Source organism: Perna viridis, chromosome 1, assembly GCF_037379345.1.
Source record: "Perna viridis isolate PV_CMFRI_1.1 ecotype Kerala chromosome 1, ASM3737934v1, whole genome shotgun sequence".
NCBI classification, from domain to species: Eukaryota; Metazoa; Mollusca; class Bivalvia; order Mytilida; family Mytilidae; genus Perna; species Perna viridis.
The window spans coordinates 40,900,119-40,920,454 of NC_142445.1; the positions used below are offsets into that span (position 1 = coordinate 40,900,119).

Genomic DNA, 20,336 nt, shown 5'->3' on the forward strand with positions numbered 1-20,336 from the left:
ATTCATAATTGGAAAGTCTAAATATTTTTATTGTTGATATTTTCTTTAAAATGTTTTAGTGAACAGAAATTAACATGTTGTTTTTCAAATAACCCTTGTTCTTAGCAGATAAAAATTATATAGAATGTACAGTAGAATTCAAAGAGTAATCAAGGGAAACAAGGTTATAGCGGTAATCAAAAGAATGTATTCCAGGGACAAAGACCAGACATGGAAAACAGACATACACAACAAAGAACATAAAGTAACTAAAATCATATATACAAAGTAACAAAAGCAAATGAGCAACTCGGACTCCACTAAAAACTGGGAGCATGGACCAGGTGCATTAACAGAAATAACTCTGTAAATCGACACAAAAATACAATGGAAACTATTGGATTTTAAATGCAGATTATCTCCTAAGAGTAGACAGGTTGGAATAAATAATTACACATTTCATCATACAGACCTACAAAGCAACTTTGTAGCTAAAATAAAAATGTGCAGCTAAAATAAAAATGTGAAGCCTTTTTTTGGGACGTATCACATATCACAGAAATTGCAGGATTCTTACAAAGACTACTACTGAAAGATATTTGATGACGTAATGTTGTATTAAAAATGCAAATACAAAGAATAAATACTTTGTGCAAATATTTCTGCTATGGAGCAGGTTTTATATAAGAGTTCGAGTGTTACTAACATCTTTAATATGATGCACAGCCTGTCATTATTCTCAACATCATAATGCCAGAAATTCAGAATCATTCATCATACTAGAAGAAATATCTACCATTGGCACTCTGACCTATGTTCAAAACCAGTGAACCCCCCCTTTTTTTTATAAATTTGCATCAGCTTAATTGAGTGTTGTATCTAGTGAATAAGATTTTATATTAATTTATTTCCAACCTCATATCACAATGGGGAGAAAGTAATAATGCTCTTAGGCTTCAGCCCAGCAAAAACATTTTTTTCACTTAAATCATCTGAACTAAAGAAAGTGGTCAGACACTACTGCATACCAGTATTTCAAATAAAAAGGGGTGAAATTCTTGATCAGTGATAAAACATACAATATATTAAAATTGAATTGCTGATATTATGATATCAACAAGATTGTGGTATATTTTTTGTGAGCTATATTTTCATGCATCTTTCAGACAACACAAACATTCATACCAAGTTCTAATTAGTCAAGTAGTTTTGGCGGAGAAGAGTTTTGTATAATTGTTGACAACGATGATGACAGAGGACGACGACAGACGCCAAGTGATGGCAATAGCTCACATGGCCATTGGCCAGGTGAACTTAAAATAGATACAGTGAAACTTCTCCAAACTGGCCACTGCTGGAAGAAGAGAAAATTGCCATCTTATAGGAGTGGCAGGTTTTATGAAAAATAACAACGCATTCTAAGAGTTGTTTCTGTTTATGTGTTTTATAACCCTACGTGTTGTCAGTTTGCTGGTTGAGGCATGTCCAATGCCAATTCAAAACTTTGGGCCTCATTATTACATTTCGAAGCATGCATCATTTGTAAATGGCCCACTGATGAAATGCAAACCGGTCAGTGAATGAATTATTAATTACATAATCATTTACTGTTTTGCTGACACAATTATTACAGGCGAAGCACAACTGTTCGGCCAGAATTGAGAGGTTGTTTTTTATTTGAATTATCTACCTAAAACTGTGAAAAATCAGCCAATGTACGGTTTTGGTGGGTGGCCAGTCTATTGAAGACTTAACACACAGGTTTTAAGGTAACGGTATGTCGGCTGGGACTTTTGAATACGGCCGGTTTGAAGGGAAAACCTGTTTTTTGAGGGTCCGGTTTGGAGAAGTTTCACTGTACAACAACAATGTTCATCAATCTGCCACAAATGGGTCTATTAAATATTGTGAGAAACTCTTGATCTTTTCAACTCCTCTGACTTCTTCCTCCTGTAAAGGCAATTTAGCAACGTTGAAATCCTCATACAGGTCAGCAATCTGAAATAAATAACATACCGATATGATTCAAAATTGGTTTTTACTATAGAGATGAAAGCTGTTTTGAAGAGGGATCATTGATTATGATCAAGACCAAGTAGGTTGCAAATTTAGTCCTAAGGGCTGCATGTTAAGCGAGTTGGCAAGTTCCAAAACAGCTTTTATTTCTTAAAAGTGCACACTTTGTAAAACATTTTCAACTTTAAATGCTCTCTTTATTTAATTTGAATTAAGGGGCTTTTTCACCACTTTAGGAATTCATATATATAAAACTGAACTATTAAAACAGTCAGCCCATCAAAATTGGCATAACTACCAATATTGTACATTAGATACTGAAAATCTCTGTTTCTGTCATATCTATTATTGCTTTGGATCAATAAAAAGTTTTTCAAGTCAAAACAATTTGATACTGACTCAAATCATAACAAAAATATTTGTTTCCTCTTTCCTGCTTAACCATAAAGGCTTCTGGAAATAGATCAGTATAGGAATTGAATTTTTTTTAAAGGTAAAGTAACCAAAACCAAACACATCCTATTTAAACCAAGGATATATTCTAGGTATGGCAATAACAGATCAATTAAATCAATTGATTGATTGACTGGTGCAATGTATCTAACATCCTATGACAGATATTTTATGCGTTGCTGTACAGGAACATTTTATAGATTGAACAGACCCTGCATTGTGCTAATAACACCAGGATGTCACAATAAACCAGATTTATAATGTGCTAACTCAAAAGAAGCAACATCCTACAGGCATGCATGTGACCCCCACTCAGACAAGTTATTCTGACTCAGAGCCAACCAGTTGACACTTGACATAAAAGTAGTGACAATTTCAAACTTTTTAGCAGGACCTACCCATAAAAAAATAGAATAAAGCATGATAAATAAGTCCCAAATAAGCAGAGGGAGTCGAGCGGCTACTAGATCTGGTTTCACCCTTGATTATGCAGGTTTAAAGATAGTGTACCTGATCGAGGTATTTAGCCTGGATTTTATGTCTAGCTTTACACATTTTACATGGTTCTTCTCCTTTCTTCAGAAACAACAGCTGATTTACAACTATATTATGAGTGTCTATTCCATATTTTGTCAGTTCTTGTACAAGTCTCTCTGTTTCATATAATGAAAGGAATTCTGCTATACAAACACAAACAAAGGTTGTCTGGTCCTATAAAACACAAAGTTTTACAAAATTAGGTTCATCTATAAAGTTTACTAAATGCTTGACATTTATGTAATTTACGGTATTTCAAGTAATTTGGAAATATGAAACCAAAAAAAAAAACAAGAGCCTAAATCGCTCATCTAGTTAAAGTTTGTCTTTCAAGGACAATAAATTTAAGAAGGAGTTGTCCAATGATTTTGACTCAAGAAGACTTTGGTAGGACTTATCAAAATGATCATTTCAGCAACTGAAAGTTTCTTTCTATCTATTATAATTTTCAAGATATTGGCTGAAAACTATATATAAAAAAAAAATCATCGTCTTCATCTTTCAAGGGCAATAAGTCTTACAAGGAGTCGTCTGACAACTTTGATACCTGAAGACTTTTGAAGGCCTTATAATAAGGATCATTTCAGCAATTGAAAGAGTTTGGCTAAACTTAATGGTTTTGAAGATATATGCAAAAAACTAATATATTACCCCCCATGTTCTATTTTTAGTAACAGTGGCCATGTTTTTCAACCGATCAAAAATCCACACATCAGTTCTATGCAGGATACCCCAAGGAACATTCACACCAAGCTTAACTTCAATTGGTCAAGTAGTGTCAGAGGAGAAGACTTTTGAAAGAAATAACATTAAAAATAGCCAAAAAACATCAAAAAAGGGCAATAACTCCAACATTGCTAAACAGATTGAAATGAAAATTTCACTACATATAGATCATACTGAACACTTTTATCTCGGCAGAATTTAGCTAAACCTAACAGTTTCGAAGATATATATGCGAAAAAAAAAAAATTTGTCTGATCCCTATGTTCTATTTTCGGTAACAGTTCTATTTTCAGTAACAGCAGCCATGTTTTTCGACTGATCAAAAATCCTCATATCAGTTCTATGCAGGATACCCCAAGGAACAATCATACCAAGTTCGGTTTCAATTAGTCAAGTAGTGTCAGAGGAGAAGAGTTTTGAAAAATTGTTAAAGAAGACGGACACCAAACTGCTTGCACTTGTAAAACATTATTCTAAATCAATAAAATGTAAATCAGATATCCTTAGGTGAATCTAAAAGAATCATTGGGTCGAGACTTGTTTCCCTATTGACTTTACAATTACCTGAGTAATATTACTTAACATTAATGGTCAGTCCCTGTAAGAATCGGGCAGTAGGTAATATAAACAAGGTATGAAAAATTCCATCATTTTGACAGTGTGATTTGACTATTTGCACCTTGAGAATCAAGGAAAGTAGATAAGATATTCCAGATCATGCTGGACCATTGAGTTGCAATTTCAATGAAATTCACTAAAAATGAACATTTCAAGGATAGATAACTCTGTCAAAAACCTCATTTTTCTAAGATTCTATTGAAAATTTCTGAGCAAATCCAATGATGCAGAGATCAAATAATGGTCTTGTGAAATACAGAAAGCATCCTTGAGTGATATTTTATTGTCAGATCGGTGGGGTTTTGACATGCACATTTCTGATTTTTCCCATTTTGCCTGATTCTTACAAACACTAGCACTTCAAATAATCTTAAATATTTTCACCGTAAACAAGACTAAAATGCAGTGTTTGTACTACATTTAACACTTCTACTTCTTTGAGCTAATTTGTTTCAACGATGAGGTAAATAGTACAATTCAAGAATATACTAAAACTTGTTACACATGGCTTTCATGATAAATATACTGATCTGGCACTAATAAAGATCCTATTCTTTTAAAAGAATAAAAATAATGCAATGAAAGAGATTTCAATGTCATTTTAATAGAAACATAAAGTCTACCAAAGGTGAATTTTAAAGTTTAAAGAAAAAAAATACTGTGAAAGTACTATTGTTTGTGGGCAATCTAATTAAAAAGCCGATCTCGCAGCTCCCAGTTTTCTGTTATGTCATGTGTGAGCATAACAGAAAACCAGGAGCTGTGAGATCGGCTTTTAATTTTTTTGTGGGGGACCAATTTTTGTGGTTTTCATTGGTTGGCCATGTTTTCATGAAATGCATTGCACTAATTTTCACACTTAATAAAATCACTTTTAGGCTATTTCACTACTGGACTGTTTCTCTAAAAAACATGGTTAGCCATTAAAAAGAGAATCTTTCTCGATGACTTATTTTTAGTTTTCTTGTTCAAGTAATTAGCAGAAGTAAACTGGTTTACTGGTTTTATCCACATACAGCATTTTTAAACTGGTCATTAACTTGACGTATTGTTGCTAACATATCTTCCATCTTCCCAGACATCTCATCAGCATTCATGTCCTGCATACCAACAAAACTTGCCATCTGAGAGAAAAAATACCATTAAAAAAAATGAACCATATATATTAATTTTCACAGTGTACTAATTTTCGCTATTTTCACGGTGGACTGAAAAGTGAGAAAAACAGTGCCAGAGAAATTGATATTTAACACTACATGTATATGACACCAATCATTTTTTTTTAAACTGCAAAAATTGATACCCGCAAATGTGATCACTGCACAGAATCCACGAAAATTAGCAACCGCAAAAATTAATATGTTTACAGTATGCCATTTAAATGTAAATTTGGTTGACATCTATGAAAACATGATAATTTAAAGTAAAATTGAATAGAATATACATGTACATGTACTTTCATTTATATGTGGTTTACTAGGTTCTAGAGAGCTACCACTCATCTCAAAACTTATGCAGCATCTGGTCTACATGAACATCACATACATAAATAACTAATCACCCTGAAAAATAAGGCTGCAAATAGAATTAAGGTCTCATTACTAAAAAAAAACCCTATTATGACCAAAAAGTAGGTAATATTTAATTTTTTGTTTATAAAATGTGTGTTTTATCTACATTATATGTATATATGAACGTGAATACATTCTGACTTCATAATCTTTGTTAAAAAATGAGAACTATATCAGGGTAATGCCAAACATATAAGGGTTGGTCAGGTGAGGGAAAACACAAACAAAAAAATTTAAGGCCTCGTTAGGCAAATGGCCCTAAAATAATCAATAAAATACCTGTGAAACAAATGGTCCAATCTGATTCTTCAGTCTCATTATTTTACCCAAGCCTTTCTCCACCACACTTGGGAATGACAACAGTCTGAGAGTATGTCCTGTTGGTGCTGTGTCAAATACCACACATGAAAAGTTCATTCCCCTAACAAGTCTAAACAAAAGAAAAGGAAAAGAACATGTAAATGTACCAGTCATACAGGGTTCACCACAGGCTATTCAAGGGTGGGGCTACTCCGCCCTTAAATTTGCTAGCCCCACCCTGGAGTTTTGAGTTCCACCTTAAAATTTTAGAATATTGATAACAAAACCATAATTTTATAAGTAATTAACCAAAAAACATGAAAATGTTGAGTAAGAAATCACATTTGTTTTTCTTTTGAAGCAAAACATAAGCTTAGTAAGACCATAAATTAAGATTTACAGACCTTGAAAATGTACGAAGGGCTTCGATAGATACTTCAAAGATTATTAACAATAGCCTATAGTCTATAGTCTATTGACTGATTTACCCCACCCTTGTTGAATCTTTAGGTGTCTTCCCATTTACCAATTTTTTGAAAAATCACTAAGTAGGTTTGTTTATTTAACAATTTGTTTGGTGTCATACATAATTCAACAGAAATTTAGTTCCATCTATTGAATATACATGTAATGTATATAAGTAATTTTATGATAAATAATATGGATATTACTGAGTTCAATATATTACTTTATATTAGATAAACAAGAAAAAAAATTCATTATTTAATTGTTTAAAAGATGCAATTTTTAGGTTAAAGTTAATTGAAAACAAGAGATAGATATGATCATGAAGGGCTACCAAAACCTGCTTCATCTATGACTGCAAACAGATTGAAAATGGGTATATTCAGTATATCTTTTTCACCCTAAAAACAAAATTTCATTTAAATCAGAGAATTTTGGCAGGAAAATCGGGTGTCGTGATAATGGCGAATTTCAAATGTTCTCAAAACCTAAAATTTGGATGCAGAATGACAAACTCAACCTTAAAACAAAGTTTCATCTGAAGTGGAACATTTTGAAATTTTGGCAGGAAAATCAATCACCATGAATACTGCAACTTTTGAATCATCTCAAAAGCTAAAAAATTGTACTTGGCATGTCATTTTACCCTAAAAACCAAATTTCATCCAAATTGGAGAATTTTTACATTGTTACATTTTTTGGCAGGAAAGTCTGCTTCCACTGCAACAGGTAACATATCATTAAATATGCTTAGACACAACTTCAGTTGGTACCGCATATGTTTACACTTTCTGAGGTCCAGGTCGGACAAAATTTTGGAGCAGAAGAAACAGAGCAAAATCAATAAGGGTCCTAAACTTCGTTTTGGGAGCTCTTAAAATGACAATTAAGGTCAAGTCCAATCCATCTATAGATGATGAAAATTATTCTGATCATTTACACTACTAAATCTTAAGACTTTTTGTTCACCTAATAAACGTAAAAATGAAGAAAGTTACAAAACAAACTTATGTAAGAGTAATTACAATTGATAGGGGACACATGTCATGTAAAACTGTAGTTAACTGGTAAAAAGTGGCTTAAAAAGTGACAGATATTTCCACCGGTCTATTCCTAGTAATGTACTAATTTTAAGCATCCCTAGCTTATTACCTCAAAATGTCACCTTCTGAGCACCTTCATACTAGTAATAAGCTTACACAAGCCAATTAGTAATGTTTGCATACCATGTTATTTCAAAAATAGCAAATGTGCATTTGCAATTAATTCCACAAGCATATGTTCATTGTTTGGCTGTAGCAGGTTACTGAAACTCAGTGAAAACCAGAAAACAGACCACAACCATCCACCATCAGACCAAGATGTCAAATCCAAACTATTCATGGCACACATCAATGAGAAAGTAAGCAACTGTTTATACCTAATACCAGCACTCTACAACAGTGAGATAATACAGTTCCATATAAGAGAGTGGAATGACAACACGAGAGCCATAATTGAAAAGATACCAATGTATACATCATGCAAATCGTCACTCTACTGTAACCACCACAACAACATTCCACAACAACCCAGGAATAGAAACGATATAGACTTGCAAGGAGAATGCACTGCTGGTGTAGACTTCTTACTCTCAACTAATGGTGACAACAACAAGATACTTCTCTTTGATACCTCTGATAACATCAACTATGTATCTCAGCCAGGCAGACATAATAAGTGGGGACCGGACTTTCAGTTCTATGCTAGCTCAGTACCATTCAAGCTGATTTACACGATCCATGCACTAATTGACAGAGAGATGTACCGTCATCTTTGCATTTCTGCCAGACAAATACCAGACCAAATACAAAAGCCTGTTCTATATTCTGAAACAAATAGCCAAAGACAACAAAACACTCTTTAACGCAGATATCATCTTTCTAGATTTTGAATCCAAAGCATGCAATGCAGCAGAGACAACATTCTGTTATGCCAACATCAAGGGCTGCCTATTCAACTATTGTCAACGAGTTCGGAAGAGTGTGCAGAAACTTTGCCTTACAGGTCCTACAAGAACTTGACCAAGTTGAACATGAATTGTTTCATGCATCAGACGACTACCAAACCAATGATCCCAAAATCACTGACTTCAATGACTACACCACAACCAACTGGATATAGTCACAAATGGAAGGATAGAACCATTATACAACTACTGGACCACACACTACAAACCACCAAAATAACATTATAAATACCAAACAATAAGTGAAGATAAGCAGGATATAAGAATAAAAACAAAAACTACATTACAGCTGAAGACCAAGATTATTAGAAGAAACAAAAGAAATTATAAAAAAAGGAAAAATGTATATTACGCAAACCTTTCGCAAAATCTGCATTTCAATAACAAAAAAAAATCATGCATATAATTACATTAGGTATAAAAAGACCAGGGTTAACTTTTAAACGGCAATTTTCAGTTGATACACAACCCAAGCCCCAATTATATTTCTTTTGTTCCTTATTGCCTTGAATCTCCTCTAGCCAACTTTTATTTTTCACATGTACTACCCAAAATTTTATAGAGTAATGAACCAATTTTTATCTGTGGCAATCTCTGGTTATACACTTTGTTAAGCCTTAATGTTGATGATCTTGCTTTTTGTGGTGGCCATGTCAGAAGAACTTTTAGGTTACATACCACTATTTCAACAAAAGCTTTTAGAACGTGCACAAAAATAGTCCTTCACAAATTTTAGTGCACTTGTATAATGTTGCTGTGGAAAAAGTGCACACCAAATCTGCACAAGTGAGCTTGTGTTTGACAGGGAATTATATTTCCTTTTTTTCTACATAAAATGGTCAGTAACTTACTGAATTAAATATTTTTTATGAGTTCTGCATGAAGACCCTTTTTTGTGAAATGTAAGGGAATTCCCATTCTATTTTAACTCACTGTCTACCAGGAGCCGGTGTCGCACGGCAAGGTAGTAAACCCCATATAATATTTTCAGGCTATTAGTGTACACATGCAGCCTTTAGGTGATGTATAATCTTCTTTAGGTTAAACTTAATGTAGAAGCTCCATAACTCATTGAACTTAGTGAAATTAGCATTGAATCCTATGGGAAGTGACATTAGTGGTTTGTAGCCTTAACTGAAATGCACGGCAAAATATTATTTCTCTCAAAAGTGTTCCAAACTGTCTTTAATTCTTTAAAACCATACAAAGAGTGATGCACTATCAAAATTCCCTCCAAAGTGTCACAATTTTTACAATTTTTAATAAAAATCAGTCAAATATGTAATTTTGACCAATTTTACAGCCTGATGGATTCAGAAATGTACTTTTTCTGTTAGAAAGTAGTTTTTTGCATATCTAATGGTTCTTTTTACTTGCTTGTAGTAATATATGTTAGTTTAAGCTAGTTAAGAGGGAATATAGCAAGTACAAGGAGGGAAAGTTTGAAAAAATTGAAATTTCATGTATGCAGATATGAATGTTTGTCCAGCTCCCATGTGAAGTATAAGAATTCAAATTTCTAAAAATTCTTACTTATGAAGCACGTTTTTTTGGGGATATTTACTGCGAAAACATGAATGTTACCAGAAAATCACCCAAACAAGTCTTTCAATGACAATATAGAAAATTTATGGTATTGGTATAGATGGTTAAAAAGGGGAGGCAGCATGGCTTTTATTTTTACAAAAATTGATAAAATTTGAGATAGTTTTGACTTCATAGCATTGTTTTTGAGTAAGTAATGTAGTTTTGTAAGGAATTTAATGTTACATTCATGAGTTCATTAAAACAAGATGTAAGATGTTCTGCATGAAGACCCTTTTTTTTTTGTGAAATGTAGGGGAATTCCCATTCTATTTTTAGCTCATTGTCTTCCAGGAGCTGGTGTCACACTGCAAGGTAGTAAACACCACATAATATGTTCAGGGCTATTAGTGTACACATGCAGCTTTTAGGTGATGTATATAGTCTTCTTTAGGTTAAACTTAAGGTAGAAGCTCCGTAACTCATTGAACTTAGTGAAATTAGCATTGAAACCTATGGGAAGTGACATTAGTGGTTTGTAGCCTTAAAGACCAATGAAGTGGTCAAGCTTAGTATTGTAAATGTAAATCCAAGTCAACAGAATTCATTTTTGTTACATACAGAACAAGTCAGAATGAAACTTTCAGTACATGTGCATGTGTAGTTATTTGGAACTCCTCTCAATTGAGACCTAAAGACAGTCATACCCAAGGATTTTCAGCCATCATTGAACATTCGGTCCAGTTTATGCTTTGACCACAGGTGCAAAGATTATATTCACAAGACATATTGATATGTAACATGTAACTTCTGCCATGTCCTCAATAGCTATACTAAAATAAATGTTTCTGCAGAGCTTTTGTTTTCTTCTGGTTTAAAAAATGAAAAATAAACTTACAGGTACAAAGTTTGGTATGTTTAATTACCAATATCTTAAAGTTGCTTAGCATTCTTATCTATATATTAAGACAATCATAAAATGACTGTTAAACAATACCAATAATAGTTGTATAATGGAATTCAATAACTCTTAACCTGCAGGGATTGGTATTAGAGAGAGCCATGGGATTTTGATCATATTCCTGCTGAAAATGTAACACTGAAATAAGGAGTTTTCACATTTAAAGTGTAATCAAGGAAACCAAGATTCTAGCTAAAATCAAAAGAATGTAATCCAGGGACAAAGACCAGACATGGAAAACAGACACACAAAACAAAGAACATAAAACAACCAAAATAGTACATACAAAGTAACATCAGTAAATGAGCAACTGCGACTCCACTAAAAACTTTTCTAGAAACATCCACCTACATGTAGCTGCTCATAAAAAGTCAAGTATGTGGTAGATGAAAGAATGGCCCCCTGAAATGATAAAAATTTTAATCCAAATCACTGAACCTGCAGTACTAAATAGAAATTAGGTAATACTTACTCCAAAATCTCAGCAAAACTCATAGCTTCATCTATACCAGGGAAAGCACTTAGTAATTAGGCAATACTTACTTCATCTCCTCAGCAAAACTCATAGCTTCATCTATACAAGGGAAAGCACTTAGTAATTAGGCAATACTTACTTCATAACCTCAGCAAAACTCATAGCTTCATCTATACCAGGAAAAGCACTTAGTAATTCCTGTGCCATAGCTTTACCCATAGACATTGTGTCTAGAATAGAAAAAAAAAAATTTCAAACATACACATAGATGAAATGGTCACAGATAATCTCCTATACTGGCTTTAACAAATTTTACACAAAGACCATGTAAAAATAAAATTGTTTTTAGACTCATGAGCATAAGGTAGTGATGATCATTTAGACCAAGTTGATTACCGGTGACTGAATTATCACTACAAAGATTGATAACCGATGATTAGTGACTGATCTGATCACAGTTTTATTTAAAATGATGGATGATGGGTTCATATAAATTTGATAATTTTTATTGGAATGAACTCAATATAATACCATACTAAATTTATCTAAAATTTAAGATATTGAATCCACATATTGTATTTTGTTTAACTGATCAGTCATCAATGACGGATCACAACTACAGTTGCAAAGATCAGTTTGAACAGGTATTGTAAATGTAAGTCAGTCACACCTTAATAATTAATTCTGTGTTTCCACAGATTCTACAATACCTTTATTCTATAGCTTTAATGCATATAGAGCTGGAGGCCAAATTGCATGCTTCATGCACACGTTTGGGCTGTTCAAACTGAGATTTTTTTTTTACAACTGTATGCAAAATTTTAAAGTTTTGACCTGTTCATAGCTGTTTTTGGCCAGTTCCAGCCAAAATTAGGGAAAACTCTGATAGAAGGGTTATCATAATGAACACATGTTTACATAAAATAATGAGAAGTGAATTTCAAGTGAAAATTAAGATAACTTAATGTGAATATAATGTATAGATCAATTCACATTAATTTCACATGAATGATATCTGCCATGACATTAATTTCACATGAACGATATCTGTCTTGTATAGATCAACTCACATTAATTTCACATGAACGATATCTGTCGTGTATGTACATGTATAAATCTACTACTGTACTGGTAAACTTTCACTTTATATGATAGTTTTCCTTTTTTTTTTCAATCAGATTTATGTACCACAAACGAATCAATAATTTTACATGTCATCAAAGTTTTTTTAAATTGCAATCAAGTTGTCAGCCAATATATTTTTTTGGTATAGTAACACAGTAAATGGAACAATGCTTTTAAATGTGACTTCATAAGATAACTTTTTACCTTGTTCAAAATATTCCTCTGGTAATTCAGAAAAACCTAAATTAGGATCTATTTCCTACAACAAAAATCAAGGAATATTTACAAGTACATGTACCAGTCATTAAAATGTTAACTTAAACATTTTTTTTTCTTTAATCATATCTTGTAATTTGGTGTGTTTTCAGTCAACATATTAAGTTGTCCTTGTATAGTTTGTACTCTAACAAAACCAGATGTTACATTCAAATGATGATTGCCAACTACTATTTTAAATTGGACAAATATTGTATTGAACATATTTATACATTTGAATGTGAGCTATAACATACTTACATATATATTTGTACATTACAACCATGACAAACAATAGATGTACATGAATATACATTGCTGTCATCTAATTCTGTGTTTCTACAGATTCTATGCTACCTTCATTTTAGAGCTTTCATGCATATACATGTAGAGGGGTTCTTCTAATGAATACATGTACTATCCCTCTATAGAAAACTTTAACTATTTTATGTACATGATAAAGTTTCATTTTCTGGATACAAGTTTTAAAATGAAAATTTCCAAATTAGTCCAGAGCTCACAATGCTGGCTCTTTTAATTGGTTGTAAATCTAACACTCAAGTTCTGAAGTTAAAGCCATTAATTCTCTCCAGGCAAATGACATCAATAAAAGAGAACACTGTGCAAAATGAAATTCTTTGGACATGACCACTTAGATGAAAAAAAAAATCTGTTTCCTGCTACATTACTGTGCCTATCCTAAACATTTTATTGCCATCTTAGCTCAAACACTGTAAATGTTTTAAAAAATGAAATAATTTCCCTACCTATAGCCACCTTATTTCTTTCTTGCTGGTAGCAGCAAACAAGACTACCTTTTTTTGGTCTTACATGAATCCAAAATAGTCTTGAAATGAACAAAATTAAAAAATAAATTTCATCGAGGTAATATAAATAGATAATACATCTACCCATATTGTCAACAATACATACATTTTCCATTTCTAAATTTATACATTTATATTAATTTAATATCTTCAGAGGATGAGAAAATAATGTGTTATGACAAACAATTTATAACAAATGCAGTTTAAATGGACAATCAGTGCATTTACCTGTACATGTACATTACATGTACAGCTAAAAACAGATTTTATCCAAATTTTATCACTTTATACATGTACAATTTCCATAAAATGAGAGACAAACAATACATACCATAGCATATAAATTGTTAAATCCATTGACAATACTTGGAACTTTTGAGAATTTCTGATTAAAAGCATCAGAAATATTGTGGGCAGGATCTGTAGAAATGATCAAAACAGTATCTCGCACTTTAGCCATCTGTACAGCAAGGCAACAGCTTAAAATTAATAAAAATAAAAAATGAACATGTATTTTCAAAAATTAAGCTTAAACTTTCCAGATAAACTTCTTAATTTAGATCACCAAACTTTAAATTTAAACACTGTAAATCTACCTTGCAACTCATCAGTTTGAGCTGTTATCTTTTTCATATTATTGCTGCATCACTCTATCAGCCCTGAGAAGGCTTAGCAATAGACGTTTTTAGGAAATATCAATTTCAATCATGGCCTAAAATTGTATTGCATTCTGGGATTGTTATTCTTCACGATGATTCTCAATGGTCAAAACATATTTTTAATGAGGAGGCTGTGACAAAACATCATTATTTGCAAGGATGGAAGTTAAATTTCTGAAATGGCCCATTGAGGACTACAAGGTGTCCAATAAACAGTGTGCCAAATAATCATCAAGTTCAATGGATAATCATCCCCTACTTTTAAAAAAAAAAAAAGATGGGTATTTGAATATTTTTTTGTCTTATTACATTGTAAATATACCTGGAAATTCCTGCCCACTTAGTTCATGCCAGTGGACAAAATGTATATGTATACCTCTGCTTGTTTGGAACATTATATTTAAAAAAAAAAACAATAAGGATGAATACATACATGTACATTTTGTATGAATGAAATGAAATAGATTTAACTTCTTTTTGCATAGTTGTAATTTGAAGGGATAGTTAGGTAATGCATGTAAGTCTGAATACATTAAAGAATTTGAGAGTAAATTTAATTATATTTTGATTTTTTTCTTTTTCAACAGCAAGGAACTTTCTGCATCAAATGTCTTCTTTACAACAACCAGTTACCTACATGTGTAACATATTTTATGTGCTCAATTGTTCCAACAAAATTTTAAGAGAATTAGTCCTGGAAGAAATTATATACAACATATTACATGTATCTATGAACTTAAGGATATCACAAGGCCATTTCACCGTCTAAAAAATCAAATAATACACTACTTGAGATGCATGCACGATACCTAAATGCACGCTTAATACTCACCAAACATGTGATAAACGAACGATACACAAACGCACATAGCGTGCATTTAAATGCACGATAGACGAACAATGAAAAAAAATAAAAGTAAAAAATATTAATGAAGAAAGTAACAATCGACAACAGAATCAATGAAAAATAAAAAAATAATAGCAAAAAATATAAAAATAACAGTTGAATAAAGGAAATAAAGAATGTGCAAAAACAAACGTATGCTTCTATCATGCGTTTAAATGAACCCTCCTATCATGTGTTTAATTGAATGCCCCAATGTATGTTTTAAAAAAATGCTTCTGTTGTGCGCTAATTGTGTGTTGAAACAAAGGCAAAATGATGAGTAAACGAACGATAAAAGATGCAAATACGCTAAAATGGGAAAAAATGAACATTTCAAGGAATGTAAATATCTTGACAATAAATTAGCACGGATTACTACATCGTTTAGGCCAAGGTAATTTCAAACATGGAAATTTTCAAGTTCTACATGCACTGCTTTTAAATTATGTTGACCTGGACTGTTTTGACATCTAAGCTTATGAAAAATGTCCATTTATGTAAATTTTACAGACGTGAGGGAATTTCTAAAAGAGAAAACTTGTTAATGTGCTGAATGTATTATTGTTTGCAGCTTACAAGTATGATTCACATTTTAAACACTTGTAATAACGAAGAAATATCTAAAGGTACATTTGTATTGTATATTTATATGCCCTGAATAACATTTACAAAAATACACACATTTCACTCAATTTCAGTGCATATAAAATGCAAATATGCAGATTAGAGACCTACAATGAGACAAAGCAATTTTAATAAAGATTTGTCCAGAAAAATTGTGATGTTTGCAGTTTTTAGTGGAGTCCGACTTGCTCATTTACTTTTGTTACTTTGTATGTATGATTTTAGTTACTTTATGTTCTTTGTTGTGTATGTCTGTTTTCCATGTCTGGTCTTTGTCCCTGGATTACATTCTTTAGATTACCGCTATAACCTTGGTTCCCTTGATTACTCTTGCTGAGGCATTATAAAAAAATGAACTTGGGAGTTGCCCAAGTAAAATAAAATAAGCCTCCCAAGACTGCATATTTTTTTATTATAATTGAAAAACACGAATAATCAAATTACATGTAGTTCTTGACGTGAGAGTTAATATTGAATAAAAGGAGCTGATGGGAGACTTTTCATATGATAGCCTTTAGAGGATAAGGTCATAATTGACAGCTATTCAAACTTAAAAGGCACAGTGTTTTCAATAGTAGCCACAGGTGGTAAAATCACCCACCTATCTTTGAGTTTTCCAGCCATGAAATTTCAGATTTTTTGGTCGATGTTTTCGTAAAAATGGAATTTGAATCTGGATACTGATCAGTGTTCAATCAGGCCATTTTGTCCAATGTGGAGGGTAATAACCATCAATCTGTCAATCGTCATGTCATTTGTGCGTTTGAAAGCATGTGTTTCAGATGATTTGGCATTAAGACCCATAAACATATATGGTAATGATTTGAAGAAGAGACATGAAAGTTAAGAATGAAAATTAGTCCATGCAACAATAAGTACAAAGCACAAGAAATATTATTAACACACAATGTTTCTGTTTATGGCGAATATATATTATGGCTATTACAACATCCAACATTTTAAGAAAATATACAAGCTGGATTAGAGGCACCATAGTTAATGCCATAATGGGAGGTAAAAAAACGAAAAAAGGGGCCCCAGACCCCTCGCAGTAATTTGGGTTTCCTCCTATTCTTATTTAATTTCCATCTGTTCAAAAACTTAGTGAAAACACTGAGGCAGTGTCCAAAAGATCACACAGGTGTTCTGAAGTAGTTAAGTAGGACACCTTTGTATAATGTAGGGCAGGTTTCTATCCAGAGGGCTAATTAAATTACTAACGTACATAAATTAGTACTGAAATTGGAACTGGTCTTTTTAAATTAGCTTTAATTGATTGGATGTTGGAAACCGACTCAAAACGACTACGGCTGAGATGGACCATGGCCGAAATGTTCTATGGCCGAGATGACTATACAAGTCATGGCGAAATTCGTCAAAGCTGCCGGGAAGTAACGAAATTCATGTACCTAGTGGTAGTTTTTCCAACGCCCCCTTTGCCACCGACAAATACCCATTTTAAGGAAGTCTGATCGATAATGTTTTTAAGAGAAGGGTCGAGTTCCTCAAGCTCAGCTTCTGCCATATCGGTATTTAATGAACGTCTTTTTCACAACGGGTCGATTGCGATGTGATGCGGAAATGGAACCGAGTTTGTAGGGAATATTTTAATTATCATTGCGCATGTTCGAAATGTATTTTCACTTTGACTGCATGAAGAACTTTAAGAAGTGGGCAGTTTAATTGTAAAAAAAAACAAGTAAGTTTGACGGCTTTTATACCCAATTAATTTTTATATTTAATGAGAAGGATCAAAAGATAATAATGGGTAACCATCATTTTCATTAAATATATTTGGATTGTGAATTTCCAACTTGCAAAATTATTTTACTGAATTGTGAATATCACTTTCCCCTCCGACAGACATTTATGGGAGCAATATAATAGATGTTCATTCATGTACAGATTCAACTCTTCGTTTAACAACACTTGTTATACATTTAAAGTTTTTTAAAGCCAAAGGTATGTCCAGCACTGCCACTGGTGATACCATTGATGAGGACATTCCATGCCCATGGTGCGACTTGACGTCACTTGTTCATTCAACGCACAAGCCCTTACTATAGATGGGTGAAAGATCTGGAGACGGCTAATTTGGTTGTAGAGGAATTTTCTTTAGCTACCTCCACAACTTATGCAGTACCAAGAACTACCAAAAGTTTTGGAAAATTTTCCCTTGATGGTGAGGCATATTCTTTTGTAAAGAAATATCCTTTTCCTTATTTTCTTCTCAATGCGCAATTTATTTTGGTCACAAGATCTATTACTGTGATTTATTTTGTAAATGAACATTGGTGTTAATTGTTCTGACTCTTTGTTTATGGTTGAAGGTGGAAGGGAGAGAAAATACAAAGGTCGAAAAGACTGAGATGATACTTAAATCCAAATACATATGTTTATTTGTAATTCTCTCATTGTTTAATTTTATTTCAGAACAATGCTTAGTGCAGCATTTTGTGCGCTGGGAAGATGATGGTGCTGTCACCCATGGCTTACGCATTCCTGTCCAGGATACCCCTTTCTTCATCGTTGGTCACCGTTTGATGAAATGTCATGAAGGGCCCAAATTACAGACAAAAAATGAATGAAAAGGTAATACCTAAGATCAATGATTCTAATAGAAATTATGATGTAACAATTGAAAATTGTGGTGTAACATTTGATTTTTGTTTTCATCCAAATTTTTGGGACAGTGAAATAATTGTACATTAAGAATAGCCATGCATATTGATTGAACAAACAAAGCTAAAAACAATTTTGTAAGATTTTAATAATTTGTAAATATGTTGTGCAAAAGGATTCTTATTTTCAGTAATATTCAAATATCAACCATTTAATTGAGTTTTTTTTATTTAAAAAAATATGCTTTTAGTTGTGAGATTTTTTAGGAGAATCAGGATGACCATCTATACCCTCAAGCTGCATATAATAAAAGAAACACAGGGACAAAAAAGCTGGGCTGCAGTGCAGCAGTATACTTGAGGGAGATACTTTTTTTCCAGAGTATAGGGTAAAGAAAATATTAGTGGTTATTTAAATCATCAATCTTTACATATCATTAGTTCACCTGGCCGACCTGTTGTAAAATGACTAAACACAACACTTAGATTGTAATTATAAGAACACATCATCTGTAGTTTATTATATCACAATATACATGTTGTGAAATGTCTATACACAACACTTAGATTGTGATTTTAAGTATTCATCATCTTTAGATTGTTATATCACAATCTACATGTTGTAAAATGTCTATACACAACACTTAAATTGTGACTTTAAGAATGCATCATCTTTAGTTTATTATATCACAATTTACATGTTGTAATATGTCTATACACAACACTTAGATTGTGGTTATAAGTATTCATCATCTTTAGATAGTTATATCACAATCTACATGTTGTAAAATGTCTATACACAACACTTAGATTGTGATTATAAGTATTCATCATCTTTATATTGTTATATCATAATCTACATGTTGTAAAATGTCAATACACAATACTTAAATTGTGATTATAAGAACACATCATCTTTAGTTCATTATATCACAATCTACACGTTGTAAAATGTCTATACACAACACTTTGATTGTGACTTTAAGAAGGCATCATCTTTAGATAGTTATATCACAATCTACATGTTGTAAAATGTCTGTACACAACGCTTAGATTGTGGTGATAAGTATTCATCATCCTTGGATAGTTATATCACAATCTACATGTTGTAAAATGTCTATACACAACACTTAAATTGTGATTATAAGAACACATCATCTTTAGTTCATTATATCACAATCTACATGTTGTAAAATGTCTATACACAACACTTAGATTGTGACTTTAAGAATGCATCATCTTTCCTTTATTATATCACAGTCTACATGTTGTAAAATGTCTATACACAACGCTTAGATTGTGACTTTAAGAATGCATCATCTTTAGTTTATTATATCACAATCTTTATGCATTTTATATATGACTTTTATTTGACAGTTTATCTCGAAAATTGTTCTGGATGTTCCCAAACATATACTTGATCATATGCTGAGCTCAAAACTGAAATTTATTGCAGAAAAGTGGACATATTAGGAACTATGAAAAGTTATATTGATGTTATAGTAGTCACTCAGCCATGAATTTATCGACAACAGAAGGGTTATTTTTAAATGTATTGAAAAACAGTTCACTGCACACATGTTTATGTAATCAATACAGTGCGTGTAACTGACCTCTCGCACTAGACGCGGTACAAAAGCTGGGAGGAATTTCTTTCGACCTATCAGAACTAGAGTGTCGCCTAGCAGAGACTTTAAATGCAAAAC

At 32.4% G+C, this 20,336-nt stretch overlaps 1 protein-coding gene across 2 annotated transcripts; it reads right to left on the bottom strand.

Annotated features, from left to right (window-relative positions):
* Positions 1 to 573: 573 nt before the first annotated feature.
* LOC148628774 (ATPase ASNA1 homolog) lies at positions 574 to 17,609 on the bottom strand. Of its 2 annotated transcripts, none has more exons than XM_088594168.1 (8): positions 17,419 to 17,609; positions 14,172 to 14,319; positions 12,963 to 13,017; positions 11,773 to 11,863; positions 6,180 to 6,330; positions 5,346 to 5,453; positions 2,959 to 3,159; positions 574 to 1,977 (listed from the first exon to the last, which is right to left on the bottom strand). In XM_088594168.1, exons 1-8 carry the CDS (start codon positions 17,532 to 17,534, stop codon positions 1,855 to 1,857), a joined length of 993 nt encoding a protein of 330 aa, XP_088450294.1. In that variant the 5' UTR covers positions 17,535 to 17,609; the 3' UTR covers positions 574 to 1,854. The 2 variants fall into 2 exon arrangements, with proteins under 2 accessions (XP_088450294.1, XP_088450303.1); XM_088594177.1 differs by lacking the exon at positions 17,419 to 17,609 and adding an exon at positions 17,235 to 17,385.
* Between the last annotated feature and the right edge of the window lie 2,727 nt (positions 17,610 to 20,336).

Bases quoted from the DNA above. Each gene is read 5' to 3' on its own strand.
- LOC148628774 (XM_088594168.1), bottom strand. From the start codon at position 17,534: ATGGCAGAAGCTGAGCTTGAGGAACTCGACCCTTCTCTTAAAAACATT. The intron at 11,864-12,962 runs GTAAAAAGTTAT...TTTCTATTCTAG, and splicing joins AGAGGAATATTTTGAACAAG to ACACAATGTCTATGGGTAAA. The intron at 5,454-6,179 runs GTATTTTATTGA...TTTTTCTCTCAG, and splicing joins TTGGACCATTTGTTTCACAG to ATGGCAAGTTTTGTTGGTAT.